At 37.3% G+C, this 26726-nt stretch overlaps 1 protein-coding gene across 1 annotated transcript in view; it reads right to left on the minus strand.

The window, feature by feature from the left end:
* EYS (eyes shut homolog) overlaps positions 1–26726 on the minus strand; it is a gene marked incomplete at both ends in the record, with an annotated part of 674316 nt that overhangs the window by 519828 nt on the left and 127762 nt on the right. Inside the window, one exon of the mRNA XM_081346243.1 lies at positions 2340–2599. Coding sequence (XP_081202369.1) covers positions 2340–2599 — 260 coding nt within the window. The remainder of the gene's footprint in view (positions 1–2339; positions 2600–26726) is intronic.

Below are 26726 nucleotides of genomic sequence, written 5' to 3' on the forward strand. Positions count from 1 at the left end.
GAGAGACACAGATATAGATAGATAGATAAATAGATAGATAGATAGATAGATAGATAGATAGATAGATAGATAGATAGATAGATAGATAGATGTAGATGTAGATGTAGATGTAGATGTAGATGTAGATGTAGATATAGATATAGATATAGATATAGATATAGATATAGATATAGATATAGATATAGATATAGATATAGATATAGATATAGATATAGATATAGATATAGATATAGATATAGATATAGATAGATATATTATTCTCCACATCTTTAGAAAATAGGTTAGGTTTGTATGTTATTCTTTTTTCATCCCTCTACATTTCTCTTTAAACAAAGACACTTGTTATGTCAATGCCTTATTTTCATGGAATGAATATTGGACGTTGATTTCAGCTCTACAGAATGATGTAATTTCTAATCCAATTTCCAGCTCTAATGAAAAAAAATAAATTTAGGATTTACACTACTAATTATTTTAGTGTGTTCTGAATTCTACAATATAGAGTGTAAAAATAGTGATACTAGTATATTACAAAGCTTTTTGATCATGACTGCTGGTATAGTAGGAGGACCTTTTCTAAGGACATCCCTCACCCAAGAAAAGAAATTTAATTAAATGAAGTTAAATTAAATAAAGCTCTTTTTTATTGATATCCCACCAGATCTTCAAGGGTTTTTCTCTCTCCTACCCCTCTCTTTTAAGAAGCTTGTAATTCTGGAGTTGTTCAAGTAGTTTATTTTTCTTTACTGATTTGATAACCGTTTTATCTTGATTTGATTTAGAGTTATGGTTGTGTTAGCTATATTATCTTATTGATACATATTACACCTTGTTTGAATTATGATTATTCTAATCTATTCTGTTCTGAGAGCAGAACCAAAGTCTTTAATAGAGAAATACCCTTGACAGTCTGGGAAATTACTAAAAATACTTCCAAGTCTATATTTCCAGCCAATTTAATGTGATCTAACACAACTAAATGAGAATTGTTTTTTTTTATTTCTGAAACTTAAAGTTCTTCAACACATTTTTAACAGTTAGAAACATTATGACAAATTAACATAACCAACTGCAATCAATTTACAGCATCTAAAATATTTGCCCAGAACAGTCTTCACAAAACATTATAATGTAAATTCTAATTCATGTCTTAAGCTGTGAATATCGTTTACTAATTTAGTATATAAAACAGCATCGTTTTTTATCTTTCAGCCAAATGTTTTGTAAATTGATTTGTTAATTAGGTATTTGAAATATACATTTAGTGCTAATGTATTGTTATGGTAATGACATTTACTACCATGTGTACTAAACTAATAGGCACATTTAAATGCAACTACTGGCTGCTGGTGGTCATGCAAATCAGTCCAGCAGAAGATACAAATTATAAATCAACAGTGCATGGAAATGATTTGATATAGCCCTGGAGAACAAACTTTTATTTTTAAAATTATTTAAATAAAAAATCCCCCACATTGTTATATTTTCCAAGCAAAACATTTAGAAGAAACTAATTTTTAGTATCTTATTACTTAGAGGTATTTCTTATTTGGGTTGTATTTTCACTTATTTGATTGTCCAGCCTATAATAATAAACCAGTACTGCCTGATGCTGCATAGTCTCTAACCATATGAATTTCTGTGTTTACTTAATCAGCAGTGAGTGATGAATTAAAATGCAGCTCAGATTGTGATTTAGAAATCCCAATACATTTCTCAGCTGAAGGCCTTTTTATTCTTTCGAACACAATAGAATATTGGAAAACAATTATGTAAGGGAGCATGGGACTCTGTCTGCAGGATAATGCTCCAAGAACAAAATGGTATCAGATTTGGTATTACAGGAGAATCTGGTAAAAGATTGGCCTTGAAAATGGGCTAGATCCATTTTCTTCAGTTTTCCCAAAGACTGGGAAAGGCGAGTGTGCAAAGATTTTGGATATTGTAGTTGCTTTATTCTGCATTCTCCTGGTCACATGATCTGAAAGAGATCTTTCATTAAGGGGTTGGAAATAATTCCCAAAGCTGTGTTCTTCACGCTTTCTCTACATTGCTTAAAATTCCAAGACTTTACTCGTGGTAGGTAGGTAGGTAGGTAGGTAGGTAGGTAGATAGATAGATAGATAGATAGATAGATAGATAGATAGATAGATAGATAGATAGATAGATAGATAGATAGATAGATAGATAAAGCAAGCAAGTAAGCATTCCCATTTGAGCATTGCAAATGTTTTTCAGCTCCTTTCTTTTGAAAAAAACAAATCTTTTCCCCAGAGCTGTGGGTGTTAGGCAAGAATATTGTAAAATGTACCAAGCATGTAGCAGTTTTTGTAAGTCACCTTTTCGACAGATGCATAATGGCTTCCCATCAACCTGGGCCAAACAAGTAGCATTGTTTCTACATGGATTGTAGGGAGCATCACATGGATTATGGTGATACTGGCATTTTCCCCCAATATAAAATGGAGGGCAAGCACAGAGGAATTGACCAGGGATAATGGACTCATAGCAGGTTGCTCCATTCAAGCATGGTGCAGATTCACATTCATTTATGTCTTCATTGCACTGTTGTCCTGTCCAGCCTGCTGGGCATACACATCTGAAAGAAAAGCAAAAGATAATGTAACCAAGTGAAAGCACTCATATTGGCAATGGTTATCTATATCTTTCCTTTATTTTGATTATGTTTTTATGAGCACTGATTTTAAACTGCTGAAAAAGGTTTCTACCAACAGCTAAAAATAAAACCTTGCTGGGTGGGACAAAGGAATCTATACCTAAGAAAGAAAAACAAGGGGGGAATATGAGCTTTTAAATGCAAGAACATTGTAGTGAAAAAGAGCACACACAGCTGTTTTATCAAATTCATCATTAAGTGGTGATCAAGGTTGCAAATTTTATATGTTGTGAATACTAATATGTTACATATGCAACTAAATTATGTACAGATTGTCCTTCTGAATTACAGAACTCAAGGTGACTTACAAATGCAATTTAAAACAGGATAAAATCAACAATAAGATGAAGCTGCAGCTTAACAAATGAAATAACATTGTCTATAAACAAATGTGTAGATCAGTGTTTCTCAACCTTGACAACTTTTAGATTTGTGGACTTCAAAACTCAGAATTCACTAGCCATCCATGCTGGCTGGGGAATTCTGGGAGGTGAAGTCCCCACATTTGCAAGTTGCCAAGGCTGAAAAACACAGACTTAAACAATGCCATAAAGGGATTTTAACATGCATTGCCATAAAAGGCTTGAGTAAACAGAGATACTTAACAGGGAGTTAAAATATGGTAGTAGGCCATGTAAATGCAAAAAATGAAGGAAGATCCTTACCGAAGGAACATACCATGATTGGCCTCCAAAAGGTAATACAAATTACTGATGTCCAGATACATGAGGAAAAGTTGCAATCCCCTGTCTACCCTACTGAGAATAGTTTTAATAGTTTGATCCGCACTCTGAACTGATTCTAGAAACAAAATGGGAACTACTAAAAAATCTTAAAGTCACTGTAAAAAAAAACCTTAGCTTTTAGATTCTGGGTCAAACATCAAAGTCTGCTCCAAAGGCAAATTGTGAATGAGTAGGATTTACACATGGAACAAAGCCTCTGAATTAAGTTCTTTGCAAGAATGAGTCTTCCATGGACTGTTAATCTTTAAATGGAACATTCTGAAAATGGTTCTGACCTTTGATTCCCAGCCATCTTTTCCCATAAACCAAGGCACCTATCCCTTGATATATCTGGGATGCTAGAACATAGCTAAGATTCATTTCTGTAAAAATGTCTGTAAAAGGAAATATGGATGAAATTGCATGGCCAGTTGTAATGATGTGACACAAATATGCAGTGCACTGATAACCTTTATTATTTTGGTCTCACAGTATTCCTCTGACAGCCATAATACATTGGAAAAAAGCACCATATCAATTGACATTTCCAACTTATTTTGAATAAAACTTGATAAATCAACTCTTCCTGCTTCTGCCATATAATTAGAAATCTGTAACTGTTCCAAATACAAAACAAAAAGGTGAGAAAAGTGAACCTAAAGACTAGGGCATGTTTTAGCACTCCCAAATCTTAGAAAATAAAATAAATTCCCCTCAAAGCTTTCTGTGTTTAGAAAGAAGGGTTAGAGAAAGGATGCATAATAATATGATAGAACATAGATGTATTTCCTTTCTAAATAAATCACATGGTGTTATATGGTTCTTTCAAACTTTATGTCATGGTTCTGATAGATGAGACCAGTAAAAACAGAACTCTAAGGCAAGAGGTTTCCTTAAAGAACATATTTATTGGCTACAAAGTATCAGCATGATCAAAAGTAAAATCAAGACTGAAGTTCCCTCCCAAAGTTTACAATGCTGCAAAGTTGAACTTCCCACCATGTCATAAATCATATTCCCCAATAAACTACTTTGGCAAGGTTTCTAACGGAAGGCTCAGCCTGCCAAAACTCAGGCAGCAATGACCTTGGTTCCCATGGGACAATTTATTCTTTTGTCTAACCATAAAAGCACACATTCCCTCCTCCCATACTGTAGCAACTGAAAACAAAGTAGAAATGGCTTCAGCATTGACACTTTAGTTCTTAGAATTGAAATAACAATGAGGACATGCATTATTTGCTACCCAAATATTGAATTTAATTTAGTTCGGTGTAGCACTTGATGCTTTCTGAGCTTGCTTACTTACATGCAGACATTCCATTAGATGACTATGAAACATCATCAATGCTCATCAATGCACTGATGATGTTACTTTGTTAGGTAACGAAACATCTGCAAGCAAATAAGCAAACTCAGAGAGCACCGAGGACTCCATGGTTCAACCTGAGCCACATATATTCTTTTATTAGTTAATTTAGTTCAGAATAAAACCAATTCCATCTTTTCCCCCCCCAATCTCACTGGTATTGGAATTAAATTTTGTCCTTTATTCCTACACCTAGGTAATATCAGCAAGGACAGTCAATGCAGATCAAACCTGATTCTGTTTGAACTTCCAGATTCAAAGAGGATATAATTAAATTTGAGACAATGATTTGGGTTTCAAGGGCAAACTGATATAAGCCACTGCAAGAGCTCAGATTCAATGAAGAATCTGCAGCTGAATATTTTTTTTTAAAGAACAGGGTAGAGATAGCATAACATGAAATGAGCAGGGTGACTGATTCTTGACAGAAATTAACCTGGCCAAATTTCAGCTAGATACCTTTTGGCTTTATCTTACTCAGAATGAAAACAAAAATAATTAAACAAGCCCCCCCCTCAAAAAAAAACCCTCCCTTATCAAAAACATTTTTACTATTTCATTTGTTATCCTGGGATGCCAGATATGAAGTACTGTCTTGTGGGGTAGCATGCTTTATTGCCATAATTATTTTTTTTAATAAAAATTAACAGCTGGTTAGCATGCTTGGCCTATCCTGAGAAAAATCCACATACTGGTTTTCATGGGCTGACAGGCTAGGCAGTGAATATTGACAAATTAACTATCCACTCCTTACCAAGAGATTCACTTAAATCTGACTCACTCCTGCAGAATTAAAAATAAAATTTTACCCAGAATTAAAAATAAGATTTCATTCCAGTCCCTATATAGTGGACTGATCAATCTTGAGCTCTGATTCAAGGTCCTGAGAGGACCAGCAGAGATGTATACAACTAAATTTCATTACCTCCAAGAGACAGCAGAGTTTATGCTTCTGGCTGGCCCTGTTTAAGAAGCTAAGAGCTGAGAAAGAGCAGAGCCCAAAACAATATTAGATTTGGCATGCCAAAATGAATCTGGTAGACATTGAGTTTGATAATGTGATAAAACACATTTGTTGGCTACAGATACCAATCTTAAGGAGGTTCTCAAATCACTCAAGCTTCCCCCTTGAGCTTTCTCCATAAATGGAAGTGAAATTACAACTTTGTACATTTTGGGAAACAAGCAGCCAAAAACTATGGCATCTGCAAAACACATTGCAAGAGGATGAAGTGTTTTGCAGCCTGTTGATTGGGTTTAGTGCTTTGAAACAGGTCACTCTTCATTCATGAAGAAGTGGTCATTAGAAAGAATACATTCTTTCTAATGCTAAATGGGTAGGTGGGTAAAAATGCCAAATCCAATCTAAACATCTGGCAGGCTGTGCAATGAATTATAATGAAATGTAGACTCTCCACAAAAATGATCTGTAAGGTTCAAACCTATGGTTCAATGTGATAATTAATCATTCAATTTATCTAAATTTAAGACAAGATTAATCAAAGCTGACACCTGCTTCAAAGCAGCATTGTCAAATTGTCAAAGCAGTATTGTCAAATTTTTAGACTTGGGCCAGGGGGCTATGAGTTAATCTTCAAATGTGGGAGATTTCATTTGAGACAGGCAAATCATGAAATAATAATGTTTATGGCTTTATTATTCAAAACAAAGACTCTGAGCTAGGGCCAGACACAGTGCTACTGGTAGCTTCCCAATGAGCATGTTAGACAGACAGTTACATCATTCAGGTTTACTTTTCAGCATTCTCCATATCTGAAAATGAACCTGCAATGTTATATGTTGTCAGAAGTTATCAAGTCTGCAAAGTGCCTTAAAGGCCTGTGAAGTGTTTGAAGTCCTCTAATTTGACAATACTGCTTTGAAACAGGTGCCAGCTTTGATTAATCTGTGTCTTAAATTTAGATAAATTGATTGATTCATTATCATATTGAAGCATAGGTTTGAACCTTACAGATCATTTTTGTGGAAAGTCTACATTTCATTATGATTCATTGCACAGACAGACAGATGTTTAGATTGGATTTGGCATTTGTATCCACCTATCAATTCCTTCCCAAGGACCTGGGATAGGCAGATGTTGTTGCTTAATAATATTAAAGTATTGTCGCAGAATGTAAACTATTCCAAGTAAAGCTGCCTTTTGCACTTGGCTGATTTTGCCAATGCTGATAGTGTTCAAGTGGTGTTCCAGATGTTTTGGGATTGCACCCAAGGAAAATGCTTGTTACTATTGCTATTGTCTTTACTTTCTTTTGCCACAGTAATTTCATTTTCAGGTCTTTATATTTTGTGATTTTCTCAAGTGATGTCTTCAGGTACTGCCACATCTACTATACAGAGTTTTTTTGTCTTTCTTATTGATAATTAATTCTGTGACATTATTGTTAGTTGCTTGTCTGAATTCTAACATCCCAGAGCACTTCATTATTATTATTTATTTATTGTATCAGGTAGGAGAAAAAGAAGAATTAGTATATCCAAGCTGTTGATGTAGATAAAGATATATTGATGTAGATCTATAGATGGAAAGAAAGCCCGTAATGGAATGAACAGTGTAAAGTTCAACAACCAGGGCTTTTTTTCTCATAGAAAACTCAGAATGGAGTTCCGGCACCTTTTTTGGATGGAACCTTGTAGGGTAGGCAAGGCGGGTTGTATAACATGTGTGTGAGTTCCGGCACCTTTTTCTTGTACAAAAAAAGCACTGTCAACAACTATACATGGAAGTTGACAAAATGGAAAAAGGGAAAAAAAGGTGAATACTCATATAATCATTAATAATCCAGTGACTATTGATATATGTGAAATATGAGGTAGAATTGTTTCTCCCCCTTCTTTTTCCCCCTCACACAATTTGTATTTTTAGTTTGTTTGGGCCTCTCTCTTCACTAATATTTCTTTTTTTTTAAGTTTTATTATTGTTTTTTAATTGTATAAGCATCAAATAAATAAAGAACACATAAAAGAACTCAAAAGGAATTCAGTACACATCAGATTAACAACTCAGATTAACACATGGCAGGGTGTCTGATCTGTTGTATTTGTTGCATTGATCGACTTTACAAGGTTAATACCCACAATTGGTGGTACCAACAGTAAGTGTAGGCAACTTGACTGTTTTTCAAGTGCAATATCACATAGACATTCAATTTCAACTCTTTTCCAAATGCAGCCTATAAAAATAGGACAGAAAATCAAAGCAACTTAATAGTCCTTATAACATTTTCTCATAACTTAGCCTTATTTGGAACTAATATGAAGAACAATAGGAATTCATTACATTCCTTCCTTCCTTTTTGAATTCCTTCTTTCCTAAATTCCTGTAATGCTTCTTTTTGTACGCTTTTCCGTTCCTAAGTAATGCTGGCTCTGTAATGCAGCTTTTCACCTTTCAATTGTTACGGCTGCAATTTATTGTTGCACTAGCCAGCTGAAACTGTTTAACGAGTCATTGGCTTGCTGTTTGCAATAATGTCAGATTTCTATTTGCTCAGACAAAGAACGACTAAGTGTTTATTACCCTGAAAATTCCCCATGCCTTTTTAAAAATCCCAAATTGAAGAGCTAAAGCAGCAAGCGTGTGCCAAACAAAATCAGCCACTTGTAGTGGCTGAAGACGTTTCACTTTAGAAATGGCTAAATCTGAACAAAACAGTCCTGAAGCCAGCAGAATTAACCACGTCAAGCCCTTCTGGAACAGCAATATTACATTCCATGGTCTAAAAGGAGAAAAACAAAAGCAAATGGGCTTTTCAATTTGGATGTTTCTGCCAAGCTTTATGGAAGGATCAATCAAAACATTGTCTGCAATGACTGCAGACTTTTCTGCAGAAAGAAATGTTCAAAGTGGAAGCATACAAGACAGCCGTCCAAGATCTGCTTCTCAGTTCCAGGTTTCTAGGTCAATCTCTTATGCCATTTGCATTAGATTCAACTCCCTAAGCATAGAATACATTAAACTGTTCTCCTTTCTTATTAACACTTCACGTTCAGCAGTTTTTGCTTAAAAAAAATGCACTGGAACAAGCAATCCACTGTTCCATATCTAAATTAAGTAATAAGGAAGCCCAAGGGTGTCACCCACCTGCCTGAAAATTTTTTTGCACCCATCACTCAGTAACTTCTCATTTTATATTTGTATTTCTCTCCATCCATCTAGTGTTCCAGTATTTGAGGGGCTACTACAAAGAGGAGGGGGTCAAGTTATTTTCCAAAGCACCAGAAGGCAAGACAAGAAACAATGGATGGAAAGTAATCAAGGAGAGAAGCAACCTGGAATTAAGGAGAAACTTCCTAACACTGAGGACAATTAACCAGTGGAACAGCTTGCCTCCAGAAATCGTGGGTGCTCCATCACTGGAGATTTTTAAGAAAACACTGGACAGCCACCTGTCTGAAATGGTACTATAGGGTCTCCTGCTTGAGGAAGAGGTTAATTTAATTTAATTTAATTTAATTTATTAATATTTCTATACCGCCCTTCTCCCGCAGAACTCAGGGCGGTGTACAGGGCAAGAATAAAACACAGAGTTACAAAAATTAAAAAATAATTAAATACATGCCCATAAAAACAGTTGGTACATTAATAAAAACCCCAATAAAATGATAGTAAAAAACCCCACCAATCCCCCCTCAGGCCAGGCCGGCTTGTTCGAACAGGTATGTTTTCAGATCGCGGCGAAAGGAGCGAAGATCGGGCGCCATCCGGAGCTCAACCGGTAACTGGTTCCATAGCTCCGGGGCGCCCACAGAGAAAGATCTCCCCCTGGGGGCCACCAATCTACATTCTCTGACCGGTGGCACCCTGAGGAGTCCCTCTCTGTGGGAACGCACAGGGCGGAGGGAAGGTTAGACTAGAAAACCTCCAAGATCCCTTCCAGCTCTATTCTGATTTCTGTAGCTATTAAATTTCCCCCTCTCCATCCCCTTTCATCCCCTTTCCTGACAGTTGTTAAGTGAATTAGAATTAGTTGGACTAGAAGACCTCCAAGGTCCCTTCTGACTCTGATTCTGTTCTGTTCTGAATCTGGCTTCCCCATTGACTTTGCTCTTGAACGGGAAATAATTTTATAATTTTATGTATGACTGACTTGCGAGGCCGGTGTGTTGTGCAATTAGCTCACATGGTGATGGGTGCAAAAACTCACAGTAACTGTGAGTTGTGGTGGTGGTGGGGGGCACGAAGGGAGGCTCAGCCAATCTCAACGTATACATGGTTGTACTTTGACAATAAAGGTTCATTCATTCATTGTCAGGAAATCAGAAAAGTTGCCAAGTAGTTGAATTTTGATCACATGGCCATGGAGATGCTGCAATGGTCATAAGTGTGAAAAACAATCATAAGTCCCTTTTTTCAGTGACGAATGGTTGTAAGTTGAGGACTATCTGTATCCTCCCCCAGTCCCCATTCTCAATGTTAGAGAGGCTACGTATTCTAACTTTGTCTCATATGAAAGATGTTCAGACTCCCTGGTTGTCCTCTCCTACACATTTTTCCAATCTATTATTTCTTATTTTTTTAAAATGTGAGGGTCAGAACCTTCCACACAGTGTTCTATAAAAAGATACCCCATAAAGTTGTGACGGTGTTGGCATGTGTCTTTCTAATCTCTTTCTGATGAACCCTAGTATGCTTTCCTAGCAGTTGTCATCACTGAAATATTCACTAAAATCCCATTCCCCCTCAAATTTTTTTAGGTTAGTTACAGACAGACCTTTTTTTATCCTCCAAAATAGGGGTCCCCAACCCTCGGGCCACAGCCCACTACCGGACCACAGCTTGTTTCAAACTGGGCTGTGCGAGTGATGGGCAAGCACACACACGAAGCTCCACTCGCACAAGCAGTGGGCAAGTGTGTGCGTGTGAAGCTCCACTCAAATGAGCAGAGGGCACTCACGTGCAAAGCTCCATTTGCATAAATGGAGCTTCGCACACGAACACCCTCCCTTTGCGCGAGTGGAGAGACTGGCTGCCTGCCGTTCACACCAATGGAGCTGTGCACATGTGCCTGGCACTCACTCCCCCCCCACCAGACCTGGCTGCCAAGGTAGAAAGGTTGGAGACTGCTGCTCTAGAGCAGGTGTGTCAAACTCAATTTCATTGAGGGCCGCATCAGCATTGCGGTTGCCCTCAGGGAGCCGGGTGGGTATGGCCAGGGTGGGTGTGGCCTACTGGGTGGGCGTGGCTAGAGTGTGTATGGCCTACTGGATGGGCATGGCCAGCTCTACATTGTTCGCATCAAGGGTGCCAATGGGGGCCTGGGCAGGAGTGGGACAGATCTGAGGGTCTCTGGCAGAAGGACGGTCTCTGGGCCAGGGCCAAGGCAGTGGGGGGCCGTTCCCTCACTGTTTCCAGGATGGCTTCGTGGGCCGCATGAAACCACTTCGCGGGCCGGATCCGCCCCCCGGGCCTTGTGTTTGACATGTCTGCTCTAGAGTATAAAAAATGGAATAGAGTTGCATATGCCATTCGATTGGTATTTCACCCAGTTTAAAGTATGCATATCGGAGTCTTTTTTTTAAAAAAAATCAACCAGAATAATTTAGCACCATATGCAAACTTGGCCAGGTCACTGCTTACACCTTATAGCCACCTATCTGAAATGGTATAGGGTCTCCTGCTTGAGCGAGGGGCTGGACTAGAAGACCTCTAGCTCTATTCTGATTCAGGATCTTAAGACTATTTATGGACAAGTCAATCCCTGAGGGATTCCACTTCTCACCTCAGCAATTATTTGTCTGCTTGCTTTTTCAAAACAAAAACAAAAAATAAGCTAACGATCTATAAAAAGATATGACCTCTTAGCCAGGGCTGTTGAATTTATTCAAGAGTCATTAAGGAGGAAGAACTTCATCAAAAGCTTTTCAAAAATCCAAGTATAAAATATTGAGAAGGGTAGGGTTAGGGTTTCCTCCATCAATGAACCTGTTGACAGTTTCAAAGCATTGTAGGGGGTTGGTGAGGTGGGATTTAATTTATTTGTTCATTCAATTTATCCTACCTCAGACACATTATATAAGGATTCTCGAGAAGGCTTTGTTGCTGGGAAAGATAGAAGAAAAGAGATGAAGAGGATGACAAGAAAGGTGGGTGGAGTTTTATAGCAGCCGAATGGAAAGACCAGGGATTGATTGTCATGTAGAAAATCTATACTGTGTGAAATCACATAGGCTCTCCTGCTTGAGCATGGGTTTGGACTAGAAGACCTCCAAGGTCCCTTCCAACTCTGTTATTCTGTTATTCTAAACGTTGAAATCACATTGTTAAAGATATATCCGGCGTTAAAAACATGGCCTTGTCAGTGAGCCTGAAAACCACAAATGGAAATGGAGCTGATCAAGTGACTGATTTGATTGTGTTGTTGCTGCCATGGGAGGAGCGCTGAAGTTATTTAAGGGTTTATATTATACAGTGGATTTTTAAATGTTGTAAGCCAACTGCAGTCACTTATACGTGAGTTCGGCAGCTGTATAAATGTGTTTAATAACAATAATTTAAATGGTGTACCTATTTATGACTTTTCTAGGGATTTTGAATAAGATTATAACAGGAAATGCAAAACAACAAAAATTGGTAATGAAGGAACTTTGTGTTTGCCATATACCAAAGGGACAACCACCCGCTTGTATTCTTTTTCTAATTTGCCTTTTAAACCCATCTATTATATATTTTCGAGTTCTAGAATCTATATGGAATAATTCTTTTTGAAACACATTTTAAGAAAACTTTTCTTAAAAATAAGAAGAAATTCAAACAAGGTATTTCCAGTGTCTCACTTTCTTTGCAAAGCTAAAGATAAAAAAGTATATTGACCCTATATATGCAGGAAGGCATTTGATAGGATTAAGCTGGAGAGAGAGAGAGAGAGAGAGAGAGAGAGAGAGAGAGAGAGAGAGAGAGAGAGAGAGAGAGAGAGAGAGAGAATAATTATCATAACAGTGGAAATATCTGCCTTAGTGGCTGTAACCTTCTAAGGAAGTCTTAGAGGATTTATGCATTTTTGTTCTTTCCAGTTTAATAAGTTTCTTCCAATTTAATTGGTTCAGCCCTCTTTTGCCTGTTCCTTGTCTAATTTCTTACGATTCATTTTCCTCTTTTTATGCATTTCTTATCATAGCTTCCCCAGTCATATTTTTTTTTTGTAAAGCAGTAAGTAGGGGCATGCTTAATATGCTGTGCATTGTATGGCACGGCACCCAAGTGTGTGTCTCGGGCAGGGAAAATGAAAACAGAGGCACATTTTGATTCTAATATATTTCTGTTATATAAGGTCATATAGATGTTTGTTATTCCTTTCATCACTATTTAAACAACTGAATCCAAATGATTATATTTGGAAAGTAAGAAATTTTAAAAGCCATCCTAAACTGCTGTGGAATTGAAGTATACATTTTAGTCACTGGTCTGGTTTCTGGACCAGAGCCTAAGCACAGATTCTCCTAATATCTTAAAAGTAATTTCACTGTAATCAAGACAAATTTCAGATAGCTATTCATGTTCATTTGTTTCAGTATAAATCCAGTCTAATTGAATTTCAATGTTGCGTACCCCCAAATAGGTATAGGCTAAGAATATTATTTTTTAGGTTAGCACATGCCATTCCGTCTCTTCAAATCAAGATACGACTTATAAGAGAGCAAGATAAGGCCTGTTGATAAGATAAGATACTTACCTGCAACATGGTTTACAAATATAGTTTATGTGCCTATTAACCAGTAACAAATTCCATAGGTTGTTTATAAGCCTTAATTATTCATATTGTCCACTCTGGAAATACATCTGGAAACTAAGTCAGATCATTTCAGCTTTGATTGATCCTCAATTGACTTGTAGCCCAAAACATAAAAACAGAAATCTGTGCATCACCCATTAGGAGAGAATATTTGTAAATACTTGAACTGTGGGGTCCTCAATGGCCTCTGAGTTTGGTTGTTTTCTTGCAGACATTTCATTACCCAACTAGTTAACCTCAGCAGTGCAACTAGGTGTTACCTAGTTTGATAATGTAACACCTGCAAGAAAGCAACCAGGCTCAGAGAGCACTAAGGACGCCACAGTACCCATGGATTATCACCTGTTAGTAATTTCAATAGTAACAAAATGTTGCTAGAAGTGTTTAATGGAATAATGTGATTTAAATTTCAGGGAAACAAATAAGGGCAAACCATGCAGGAGACTGTAATTTGGTATCACAGAAATATGATGGATGGACGGATGGATGGATACAATATATGCACAGATATAAATTTTATATGCACAATGAGAAAATTTGAAAAAAACAAAAAGTGTTCAAGAGGAGTTGGTTTTATGTATCTGACATTGTTGTCTGAATACAATAATATTTTTCTTCTTTATCTTGTGAGGTTCATTGCTGAATTAGGTCATTTGTCTAATTCATGTCATTGTGGATGAAAAATCCTTCTCTGGAAATCTATGAAGCTGAATTTTAAAATCAAACTAGGCTCTTTAAAGATTGCTGTATTGTTAATGACAATTGGAAAACATTTTAAGAGCAGTCAAAAAGATGAATGAAAAAAGGAGACTCAAACACAATTTTCTTCATGTAGCAAAGTAGAAAAAAATAAGAGGGAATCAGATTTTTTCTAAATAGCCATTATCATAGTTTTGTGCAGGTAGAAATGCTGGTCTGGATTTTAAACTAAGAAGCACTACATCCAGTTAGTACATTAATGGGGAACCATAAGAGAATTGGCATGTGCATATGTCTCATATTACCTTTTCCAGCAGTCATATACTTCTATCTTTAAGTCAATTAGGTAGCAACACTTAGAGTGAGTCTTAAACAGTTAGCAAGATTGGCCCTGGTAAGTACTAAATTAGGGAGATTACCAGAAAGTGCTTTGGGAAGTTGAAAAAGTATCAATATAAAAGAGCAAGGCAAAATGCTCCTGGATTGTTGCCAAGAAAACTACCTGGTTAAGTCCATGACATCACCATGAGTAGACCTCAGCTCTGAGAACTTCTGGTCAATATATGCCCGCCTTGATCAGTGGCATCACTGCATTGAAAAACAAAATTGTGACTTAAGGGAAATGGAAAATGTTGGAAATGGCCATGATTCTAGTTAGCCTTTCTTCTCATCTTAAGCTGCATATAAAAAATGCCAGAACAGGCTCTAAGGATATTCTGGTTGTCTGTATACCTGATATTTTGATCAGGCCACTTCCATAATAGACTGAGATTTATTCAAGGAGTTATGCTATCACTCCAATTGCATCTTCACCAAATGAAATAAGCATGCCCACCACTTCTTCATTCAAATAATTAATGATATTATTGACAAGGAGAGGACCCAGACCTGAATCTTAATGCACCTCCCTTCATAACTCTTTCCAGTATGTTGAAGAAGTATTAATGAACATCATCTGAGACTGAACGTCTCAATCATAGTGTGCTTGTCAGCACACTTTAAAGAAAGGTGCAGAGCAAATAGAAGAAGTGTAGAGAAAAGCCACAAGGATGACCAAGGGACTAGAAACTATGCCTTCTGAAGAAAAAATAAAGTAATCAATTATGCTTGGTCTTGACGGAAGACAATGATGGGAATATGACATCATTCTTCAAATGCCATCTAAAACAGGGGTCTCCAACCTTTTTAGATTGTTGGCTCAGTGGGAGAGGGAGGGGCAGGAGAAGGGGCCTTCCTTATGCATGCATGTGCAAACATGAATGTGGCCACACATGTGCATGCACATACAAAGAGGCTGTGAGCATGCATATCACGCAAACGAGGCCAGAAGCATGCATGTGTCTCTCTGTGATGGCGGTGTCTGTGTAAGGCTTGTGGCACTACCGCTGCCAGGCTTGCGGTGATGTTACCACCAGCACGAGGCTCGTGCCATGGCCTGCAGTGATGCCACCCCTGCACGAGGCTCACGCCACCACCCTTGTATGAGGATCGGGCCATGGCCCACTTGCCACTTGTGGCACTGCCACCATCCATGCAAGGTTCATAGCAATGCCACAGCCTATGCAATACTAGTGGTGCTGCCACCACCTGCACAACACTCGCAGCAATGGTAACATGAGGGGGGGTGAGCATGCTCACACATGCCTGCACTACCCAGCTACTCATGCGGCCCAGTGACTGATAGTGGGCCGCAGCCCATAGGTTGGGAACCTCTGATCTAAAAGGTAAAACTCTATTCTCTCTCCATCCAGAGTGCAAGACACTGAGTAACGGATTTATGACACAAGGCAGATTCCAGTTAAATCGGCAACAAAGAGAACTTTCTAGAAACCATCTGGATTTCTGCAGCCCAGCTCTGATGTCCCCAATATAAACATTGAAATTATATAGCTACAGTACATTATAGATCATCTATTTTAATATTATCTCTTTAAAAAGCAGTAGGCCCACCAGATGTTGGGAAAGTGTGTTTCCTTTTGACTTGGGGAACCACTACGATTTCTTTATTGATTAGTTGCTTAAATATATATGACACTGTTTACACATGACTCAAGGAACCTTGCAGCCATCAAAATCTAAAATTATATAGCGTAAGAATAAAAAAGTAAAATTAAAAGCAAGGCAATTTGAAAATCAATATCTGAAAAATAGAACATTCTTCTAATTAATCATTTAAAACCTGGTGAAAGTGAAGAGTGTTTCCCACATTCCTAACTATAGATAAGGAGGGAAGCATATGTATCTCCATGGAGAGGGCTGCTTATAGTCTGGGGCTACTCTCTTTAGGGGATACTAAATAGCTGAGCTTATGGTAGGAGAGGAACTTCCCAAAGAGATCCTGAGCTAAATAATCAAGCAGGTTTAAATGAGAGAAACAGTCCTTCAGATAGTTGGGGCCAGATCAATACTGGGACAGAAAATATGAAGGGGATGATACCAGCATGCATAACTCAATTACTATATTATTAACAAATTATTTTTATTTTACAAGTGAATACCAACTTCTTTCTATGAATACGCTATATAAACCAACAAGGTTAGCATTATAATAATCTGTAGTGGCACACTTCCATAGGAGTTTATAACTCTACCCAGTTATTAATTTAAGTGGAAAACTTCACAGGATTGGATTCCAACAGATTTAGGATCACTTGATAACAATATCAAATTTGCCTTAAAGGTCTCAAGCATTCATTTACAATTCATATTTTTGCCTAGTCTGAGACATGTGTCAAAATAGAACTTCAAAGACATAATTTTTTCAGCTAATGGAAAACAGGCATTTTTTTTGACGTTCATAATTATTAACCAGCAATACATCTGGAAGGGTGTCAGTTTTGTGAAGCAGGTTTAGCCCAGCCCAACATGCATACACAATGCATGTTCCCCTACTCACAAAGCCTGTCAAACCTTTGCTTACATCTCTCAAGACAATAACTCAGCATCTCTTGAAGCAGTCTGTTCCATTGCTGAATAGCTATCATTATTAAGAATATTCCTCTCCATTTTTTATCAACAGCAGTCCTGCTCTCAGAAGCAATGGAGAACAATCTTTTCTTGCAGGCATAAATTAGGAATATTTATAGAAGGAATAACTACGAGCACTAAATCAATATCAGAGAAAGCCTATTAGTTTCCAGCCTTCAACAAAATGGTCATTCATATGTATTGTTAGGCTTAATATACTAGATTAGACAGTGACAGAGACCCTATTGCTATTTCTGCTTAGAGCAATCTTCTCATACCTGGATGTCTTTCAGAAGCATAAACATCAATTCCCAGGCATGTTGGCGGGGAACTGTGAGAGTAAGGGAAAATTGTAAGGATGTATCCTTTTTTCTCCCATTTCTTTAGGTCCAGGTGCAGTGATGTCACCCTCACCTTTTGTTTCTTTTTTTTTTCTTTTGGTGACTGTTGGTGACTTAACTATTCCCAGATATCTGATTACTTCTAGATTCTCTCCAACTTTATGTACTTTCAGAGAAAGAAGCTGGTAATATGGTTAGCAGCTTATAATGGAGTAGATGGTAACCATGCATTGGACATGACTTTTCAAACACTGAGTTTAGTATAATCAAGAAAATCTTGTTACTGACATCTGTTTATTATATAAAAAAATCCATCTTCAAACTTTTCATCAACCATTTGAAAATTCTTCAAGCTACTTACATTGCATTTTTAAAAAAAAAATTTCTCAGCTAAATGGAACGTTCATTTTCATGACAATGTTCTTTTACATTCAGATTTAAGATTAGGTACTATCAACAATGGGACAACCATTTGTTGTTGTTACTGTTTTTTTTTGTGTTTTTTTTTAAAAAACCATAATTCAGATAGATGTAATTATGGTGTAATCATAATCTAATAATTATGGTGTAATCATAATCTAATAATAACATTGTGGTTGTGATGTTAATGTTGACTGTGTTCTCCTGGTTCATTCAAAAATAAATTTGTCAAATTCCTTGTTTCCAAATGACGGAAATCTGCAGTACCAAAATAAATTCCCTCCATTGTTCATAGAATAGTAGTAGTAATAGTAGTAGTAGTAGTAGTAGTAGTAGTGTCCCCTATCTTACTAAATTATGGAGATAGTTGAATGTCATATTATAAGTACTGTGGAAAGCCATGGATGCTGCTTTAATTATTGACTGCAATATTTGAAGCACTGGGATCTAGCACAAATATAGTCACAAATAGGGGTTCTGTCACATTGTTCCAAATGACCCAGTACCATATACATAACACAAACAAACAACAAACAAACCTGACTGTGCAAAGTTGGGTAAATGGACAGCAAGGAAGACTCAATTGAGGTGAGGAATAATTAGTTATAATAATGCTTACATTTATTCTAAGTTCAAAACTAACTGCATCAAAGGAAGGGTCAAATGCCTGTTTCCAGAAATATATTCTTTAGTTTTTATTAATGGCTTTGTGTTAATAGCTAAATATAGCTTTCACTATAGTTCTGCATATGATATGTTACATGAAATTGCTTATTATTCATTTTCCATGGTTGAATAACATTATATGCTAGTGGCAATTCTGGAAATGTTGTCAAAATTCTGCTTCTTTGTATTTGGCAGACATTGGCCATGCATGAAATATCTCATCTGCACCAAACACTGATGGATGGGTTTTCCTTTCATTTCTAATGAGCCACTGCAAAGTGCTCACACCATTTTATATTTGTTTGTTTAAAGATCGTATTTTACTAGGTTTTCTTTAAAGATGTCATGATGCTTTCTGAAAATCATTGAACAAAGGGCAAAAGAACAAACAAAATTGATTTCATTATGACTCATCTAAAATGAGATGCATTACAAAGGGTTAGATTAAAAATAATGAGGTCACTAATTTTCTTCTTCAATATTTTCTCTTGTAATTGCAATTTTTCCTACATAAAGAAATGATGTACCCAACCAACTCTGTTATATGTTGGATGCAATGAAGCAAATTATCAAACCAATTCATATATTTGTGTAGATGGTCCTTTGGCATTTGCTAGTGCTCAAAAGATAAAGATTTTATCCCATGAGATTTATGATATGCATACTCCTGAACCAGTACCTCTTCAAGGAAGGCAGCTGATGAGTTATTATTACTTGTATACACGTGGCCAAGGTAACAAAAGTGCATATAGTCAAGGCCATGGTCTTCCCAGTTGCAATGTATGGCTGTGAAAGTTGGACCATAAGAGTGCCAAAGAATTGAGGCCTTTGAACTATGGTGCGGGAAAAGACTCCTGCGAGTCCCTTGGACTGCAAGGCAATCAAAACGGTCAGTCCTAGAGGAGATCAACCCTGACTGCTCTTTAGAAGGCCAGATCCTGAAGCTAAAACTCAAATACTTTGGCCACCTAATGAGAAGGTGGCCACTCACTGGAGAAGAGCCTAATGCTGGGAAAGATTGAGGTCAATAGAAGGAGGGGTCGACAGAGAATGAGGTGGCTGGATGGAGTCACTGAAGCAGTAGGCGTGAGCTTAAACAGACTCCAGAAGATGGTAGAGGACAGGAAGGCCTGGAGGAACGTTGTCCATGAGGTCGCGATAGGTCAGACACGACTTTGCAACTAACAACAGCAACATTTATTCTTTATACATAAACAACATCAATAAAAAGGCTATTTTTATAGTATTCTGTTGCTTTGTACTATGGTCTCAAAGTAGATCATTAGGGTTTTGTTTGTTTATGTTCTTATTTGAAAAAGAAATAGAGACAAATGCAGTTAAAGCTAGACTTCAGTATGATGTAATATATACTTTCACCCACTTTCCCTAACTTATGTGGATCTAAAGATCTTGCAAACATAATGAATTAGTGCACTATTTATTAATGTACTATTGCTTTTATATTTTTCTACATTATCCAAATAGTAACTGTTGACTATATGAAAAGAATCTGGACTATACTCACACAGAAGTTAATAGTACTAGGCAAAATATGTTAGCATACTAAATCTGTCACTATTCATTACATAGACGAAACAAGAAACATAGTTATTTCTATCAAAATAAAATGTCACACAAGATTTTTGTTTTTAATGAAGAGAATTTTCTTAAAATAATTTTTGTTGAAAAAAATTACAATACTAAAAGATAAGTCAGAAACAAAGAAAAGAAGAGAAAAGAAAGGAAATACAAAGTGCAAAGAAAAAAAAATAAAAAATGGACAAAATAATATTTAAAAATTGACTCCCAAGCAAATGAATAATTTCCCACTTCCAATACTGTTATATGTGTAATTCACTTTTTCTCATAACATCCCACCCCCATAGTTATAATCCAAATTATTGTCATTTCTGTCCAAGTATTTGGAAAAGGTCCATAATGGAATGTCCAGAATTTTATAAATACAATTCTTATTTTAACTGTGATCAAATAAATTGGCTTCATATTCCTTCTTTTTTCCTCTAAAGAACAGAATTTTACTGACAGCTTTTTATATTACCTAAAAGACTAGTTTGAAAACCATGTGAATGTATAAATGATGAGTTAGCATCTGGAATGAGCAACCTGGAATATGCAGTCACTTTATCATCAAATGCCCATTTTTTAAAAAAAAATGCCTGGCCAATAATTCTTCAAAGTGAGGCTCTGGATTCACTTAAGAAATAAAGATGGCTGGCAACTGAAGGGGAAGCTGCCAGTTAGTTCATTAGTTCATGGAGGCTGGAAGGCAACTAGGAAAGGCCTGGGGGTGACCTGATAAATATTTATATTTATATTTATTAAACTTATATACCACCCTTCTCCCGTAGGACCCAGGGCGGTTCACAAGGCAATTAAAACAACATTACAATACAAAAAATTAATAGCAATTAAAATAGATTAAATTTTCCTTGATTAAAATCTAAATCATGAAAACTGTTACTAAAGAGCTGCAGGTTAAAAAAAAAAGGAATAGAGTAAGGTTGAGAATGAAGCTGAGGTTCAGAGTGAGAATGAAGACATTCTAGTTCTGCTCAGGAATCAGGATTTGGGGGCGACATTACTTGTATTTTAATCTCATCAATGGGATTTATGAGAAAGGGTGCTTGGTGGCTGGTCATAGGCACTTGTTAAATAGGACTCCTGACATGTTCTCAATATTGTAGATGTTCTTATTGGTTTGAAAATATCAGTGACTTCTGTTAGTATTGCATCAGTTTGCCTGAATAAATCTGTGATGGTATTGGCCTGTTTTTTTTTTCCTTGACCCCTCACTGGCCTTCAATTCCATCTGTCAAAGTTATATGAAACAAGGATGCCGAATGTGGTGGACTTGTAGAAATATAAAAGCTTTTTGGATCAAAATTTGGTGGAACATTCAAAAGATTTTTAAGAGAAAGATAAAGTTTTCTCCGCAATTGTTTTTATTGGGTATTGTGGTAGATTGTGATGTTAAAGAAACTAACTTGATGTTGAACATGATAACAGCAGCACGGTTACTGGTGGGACAATATTGGAAGAAGGATAGTTTGCCCACTATAGGAGAATGGGTGTTTAAAGTTTCGAATCTTGCAGAAATGTCTAAGATTTCTGCTTATTTGAAAGATCATTCACAGGAAAGATATATTTCAGTTTGGAGGAGATGGATAAATTATATTCAGAACAAATATGGGACTAAAAAGTTCCATTTAGCTTATGAGTAGATTTTAGTGGGATATTGATATTGGTACTTTGTTTGTAGTTATGTTAAAGGGGAGTTAAAGCACATTATGAATTTGGTTAATTGTATATTATGCATAATCTTTATTTAGAATATGATTATTGTAACTATAATCCTGTATTTAGCTCTGGGAAGTGGAGGGGAAGTGGGTGGGTTTGGGGCGGGAGGGATTTGGGGATATATTGTAAAATTTTGTTTTTGTAAAGCTCTTTAATAAAAAAAAGGATGCCGAATTACAGATATTTATGCACAGATATCAAGAGCGGATGGTAATGTAGACAACATGGAGGATAGGGTACCTCTATTTGGAAGACATATGTTTACTAAACCGAGTCTATAATGCCCAAATAGGGCTCCAGTAAGGCTAAATTCACTGATTTTTATAAAACCTCTTTTTACCCCCTTCAGCATTAATCACTATGAATGGGATTCAATGATTCAATGTACTCATGTCATGAACAAAGGATGATAGTGAGGTCTTCTCTTCTTACCGGTGCTGCTGGATTCTGCCTGCCCATCAGAGCGATGCTGAGCTGAACACAGATCAAACATATGTCAGACCTGGGTGACAAGCTGGTTAGTCAGGATTTTTTTTTTTTTTGCCACAACCCATGGATCTATAGCCATCTCTAACAAAATACAAACAAGACCTGGTTGCTGCAGTTGATTATGCAGGATGGTGATCCAAAAAGCAGAATTGAAAGATACTTAACTGCATTGTAGACAAATGAAAGAATGTTCACTAGAAAACTCACAGATGTTATATGCACATTTTGTTACAATGTGAATTTATTTTTCTTTTTTCTTTTCGTTCTTTTTCTTTATATAAGGTAATACTAATAGCAATGTTGAAGCCAGGGAAGCTGTAACAAATGCACTTTTGTTTTTAATTGTATATTCAATAAAATTTGTTTTTAAAAAAGGGAAAGAAAAAAAAAACAGACCCTACTCCTGTGGGAAAAATGCTAGAAAGTTGTTGTTGTTGATGATGATGATGCCATGAACATAGGATCTTTCATTCACAGAATGAATCTGAGTCCACTACTCCTTTCTTTCATTGAACAAATTGGCTACATTCTAATATATCTGCAATTTCCTAATCCCTCCTAATGTTTTATTAGAACTTTTAAAAGATTTCACATGACATCTTGGTCTTTTCCCTAATGTTTTCAGTTCTACTAAAACCCCCAAATAATCATTATTACAAAAAGTTGGCTTCAAAAGAACAAGTAAAATGTCACTGCCACTCTGCATGTAAGAAATGGCCTATATATAATGGTCATTCCTGAGCAAATCAATGTGCCTAAAACATATTTGGCCCTAAATAACTAGATTTTTTTACATTACCACAGAAGTGAAAAATAAATTGGAATATAAATGTTAATTTCAATGCTGAGTTCACCCCGCCTTCTGTTGCTATTGGCACTGATTTAGCTGTTGTTGCCTTACTCTGTTTGACTGTGCCTTCCCCAGCAGCAATGAACAGCTTCGGTTACAGATGGAGAATCTGTACAATGCTTACTGGACCCAGATGCTAAGCTCTGGAACATTCTTACTATCAGCATCTGGCAGTTCCCTGGCAACCCAGCTTCCCTTCATGGCCAGCTCTGTTTCTAGTTGTGTGGAAGGCAATGTCTCAGCCAACTGAAAATTTGGCTGTGCAAATTTTGGTAGACTTTTAGTTATGTCCACTTTTGCAATGGAGGAGGACAGTGGGAGGGAAGGAGGGAGGGAGGAAGGAAGAAAATATAGTTCTATGGGAAAAGATGTAATTTTGAGATATATGTATCAAGTTAATGAAAATATCTAGACAGCAGCAAGAAAGCCAGAAGGTAGTCTAAGTGGAGAAGATTCTACCTTAATTTTGTCATTGCTCATTACTTCTTGCATCCTTTTTGTTGTTGAAATACCAGCATGTTTATGCCCACCAGTGCCTGCATAGAGTAGTTAATTTAAATATAAACAAATAATCAGTACAAATGTTGTAATTCTTCATTTTTTTATAAGTTACAAATAGGAAATGTCAGGAAACACCCCAAATCTTTTTTAAAAAAGTAATAATTAAAGGGTATATAATTTCAAAATATTATATAATCTGGCAACCTAACTTACTTATTAGTGGAGTAATCTGATAAGTCACTAATTTAGAAGAAAGGATTTTGCAAGCCCATTTGGTTCATTGTTTCATTGAAAAGTGCTTTTCATTATTCTTAACTATTTAAAGAATGGCTATGTTTAAATTTGTTAAATTTGTTTAAATATGTTTAAATTGGTATTTCCATGATTTGCTTAGATCAGGGGTGTCAAACTCGCAATGTCACATGACGTGTCACAACTTATCGCAACTTTTTCTCCATTGCCAACAGTTTGACACCCCTGGCTTAGATGATCTTTCCCCAAGCCTTTCCTATAATTGTATATATATCTTACTCTTTTTTTATTTTTGAATCTTTTATGTGTTATTATAAAGCATTTCTCTTTGGCTTATAGAGGTCACTCTCCAAATGTTATTTGTGCGTCTTCATATACATATTACATAAAGACAATATTTTTGTTTTTTTTCTCTTTTATATTGTAAAATGCACACACACACAAAACACACACAAACTTTCATATATTAACTTTTAAATGTTGGTTTTATGATTGTTGTTAGCTCTTTCACTAACCTCTTCATATATTATTTTTAATATTTTCAGGGTATTTTAATTATCTATATGCCATTATATTAGAACTTGTCTATAAAACCACGTAAAGGTAAAATAAAACCTTTTAAATCATAAAAATCAGAACAAAATAGTAGCAGAATTTTTTTTAACTAAATGCATCAAATTATGAATTTGGGAAAAAAAATAGATCAATTCATGGGTGGTCTATATTTATAAGGCAATGCTAGTTATCATTAACATTCATGGAAGGAAACAAGCAAACATAGAGGTAGATAATAGTCAGAAAATGGGAGGAGATAAAACACTATCCCACAAAAAGAAATAAAACAAATAATGAATGAATAATGAACTAAAAAAAATCAAACAACTAAAATACAAGATACTTGCTGTACTCTTTGATACCTATTGAGCTAATAAACTATACTGGCTCTAGGTTTCCTAAGATTTGGGGGCATTGGCCCTGAATTCAAGGCCCAGTCAGAAACTTGGTCCTGAATGTTTTTGTTTCTCTGAGAATGGCAGCCAAGACTTCAGAATAAAAAAATACCCTGATAAAATGGCTACATTATTAAAATAGTGACAAATACAAAGGGTTATTCCTTCTTATAAAAACTATTGATCACAGCTCTTGGATTCTTGTTCCTTGGATTTGTTTCCAGTCCCAACTGCAAAAAAGTATATCTATTGTCACCCAGAGTGAGTGTAATTATAAAATATTTAGGTCACGGGTCGGCAACCCGCGGTTCTGGAGCCACATGCGGCTCTTTCAGCTGTCTCCTGCAGCTCCCAGTCCTCTGCCATGTGCAGTCCAAAAAAAAAGTGGGATTAAAATAATTCAACCAATCAATTCAAACTTCTCATGGAAAAGAAAAAACAACTTGTGAAGTTTGAATTGATTGGTTGAAGTTCTTTGGTTTGTGACACTGCCCAGAAACCTCTTATTCTTTGGACTGCACATGGCGGCAGCGAAGGAAGAGATGGGAGGAGTGCTGGAAAGGTGAGTGGGTTGGTCAGATGGGGCGTGCGGGTATGGTGGTGGTATTTCTGAGCAGCATATGGAGTCTTGGGTGCTGCCAGACCCCCTCCTTCTTTCCCCCCTTTTCTCTCTGTCTCTCTGTGTGTCTGTGTGTCGGACCCACGGGGAATGGCTGGTAGGGAGGCAGCAGTCTGGCATTTTTCCCCCCCTTGTGTGTGTGTGTGTGTGTGTGTGTTGGACCCGCGAGGAATGGCTGGTAGGGAGGCGGCAGTCCAGCATTTCCCCCCCCCTCATTTGTTTCTGTGTGTGTGTGTGTGTGTGTGTGTGTGTGTGTCTGTGTGTGTGTGTGTCTGTGTGTGTCAGACCCGCAAGGAACGGCTGGTAAGGAGGCATCAGTCCTGCATTTTTCCCCCTCTCATTTGTGTGTGTGTGTGTGTGTGTCGGACCCGCGGGGAATGGCTGGTAGGGAGGCAGCAGTCTGGCATTTTTCCCCCCTCTCATTTGTGTGTGTGTGTGTGTCGGACCCAAGGGGAACGGCTGGTAGGGAGCTGGCAATCCGAGAGATAGGTAAGCTGATGCTGGCTGGGCAAGTGTGGCGCATGGTCCAGGATGAAGGGTTCTTCTTGCTGAGCTTCACAGGCTGAAGCCTCTCCTCAGCGTCCTTGCCCTCCTGGCCCAGAAGGCAGAGTGATGAGTCTGGTCTCCAGTCAAGTCCCAGGTTGAATCAGTTCCCCCCAGCTTACACCCACCTGAAGGCACCCGACAGATGTCTGGCCCAACAGTTTGACTGCGCGCAGCTTTCCCTGGAAAGGCCAGCCCTGGAGCTGGCAGACTTTGCCTTCCTAGCATGTAAAGTAGCCGGCATAGGGCGAATTGGGGAGGGGTTGTTTGGAAGCATTGAAGTGCCAGAACCTAAGCGTGGAGCTTGTTTTTAGGGTGTGGCATGGAGCTTTTCATTTGAAAAGTTGGAAGGGGAAGGGATGATTAAGGAAAGTGAGGGCTTGCTTTCTTTGGTGGTTGTGGCGGCAGGAGAAGCAACAGGAAGGCAGCAGCAGCTGCTGTTGGGGCGAGTTAGTGCCCTCGCTGTGCCCGGCAGGCAATACTCAGCAAGCGGGCTTGGTTTATGTGCCGGCAGCTCCCACCTCTCCAAGTACCAGGCAGTGCCGCCCAGACACACCGCTGTTCCTGCTGCCAAAGACGGCAAGAAG

Source organism: Vipera berus (genome assembly GCF_964194415.1).
Source record: "Vipera berus genome assembly, chromosome: 1".
Lineage (NCBI taxonomy): Eukaryota > Metazoa > Chordata > Lepidosauria > Squamata > Viperidae > Vipera > Vipera berus.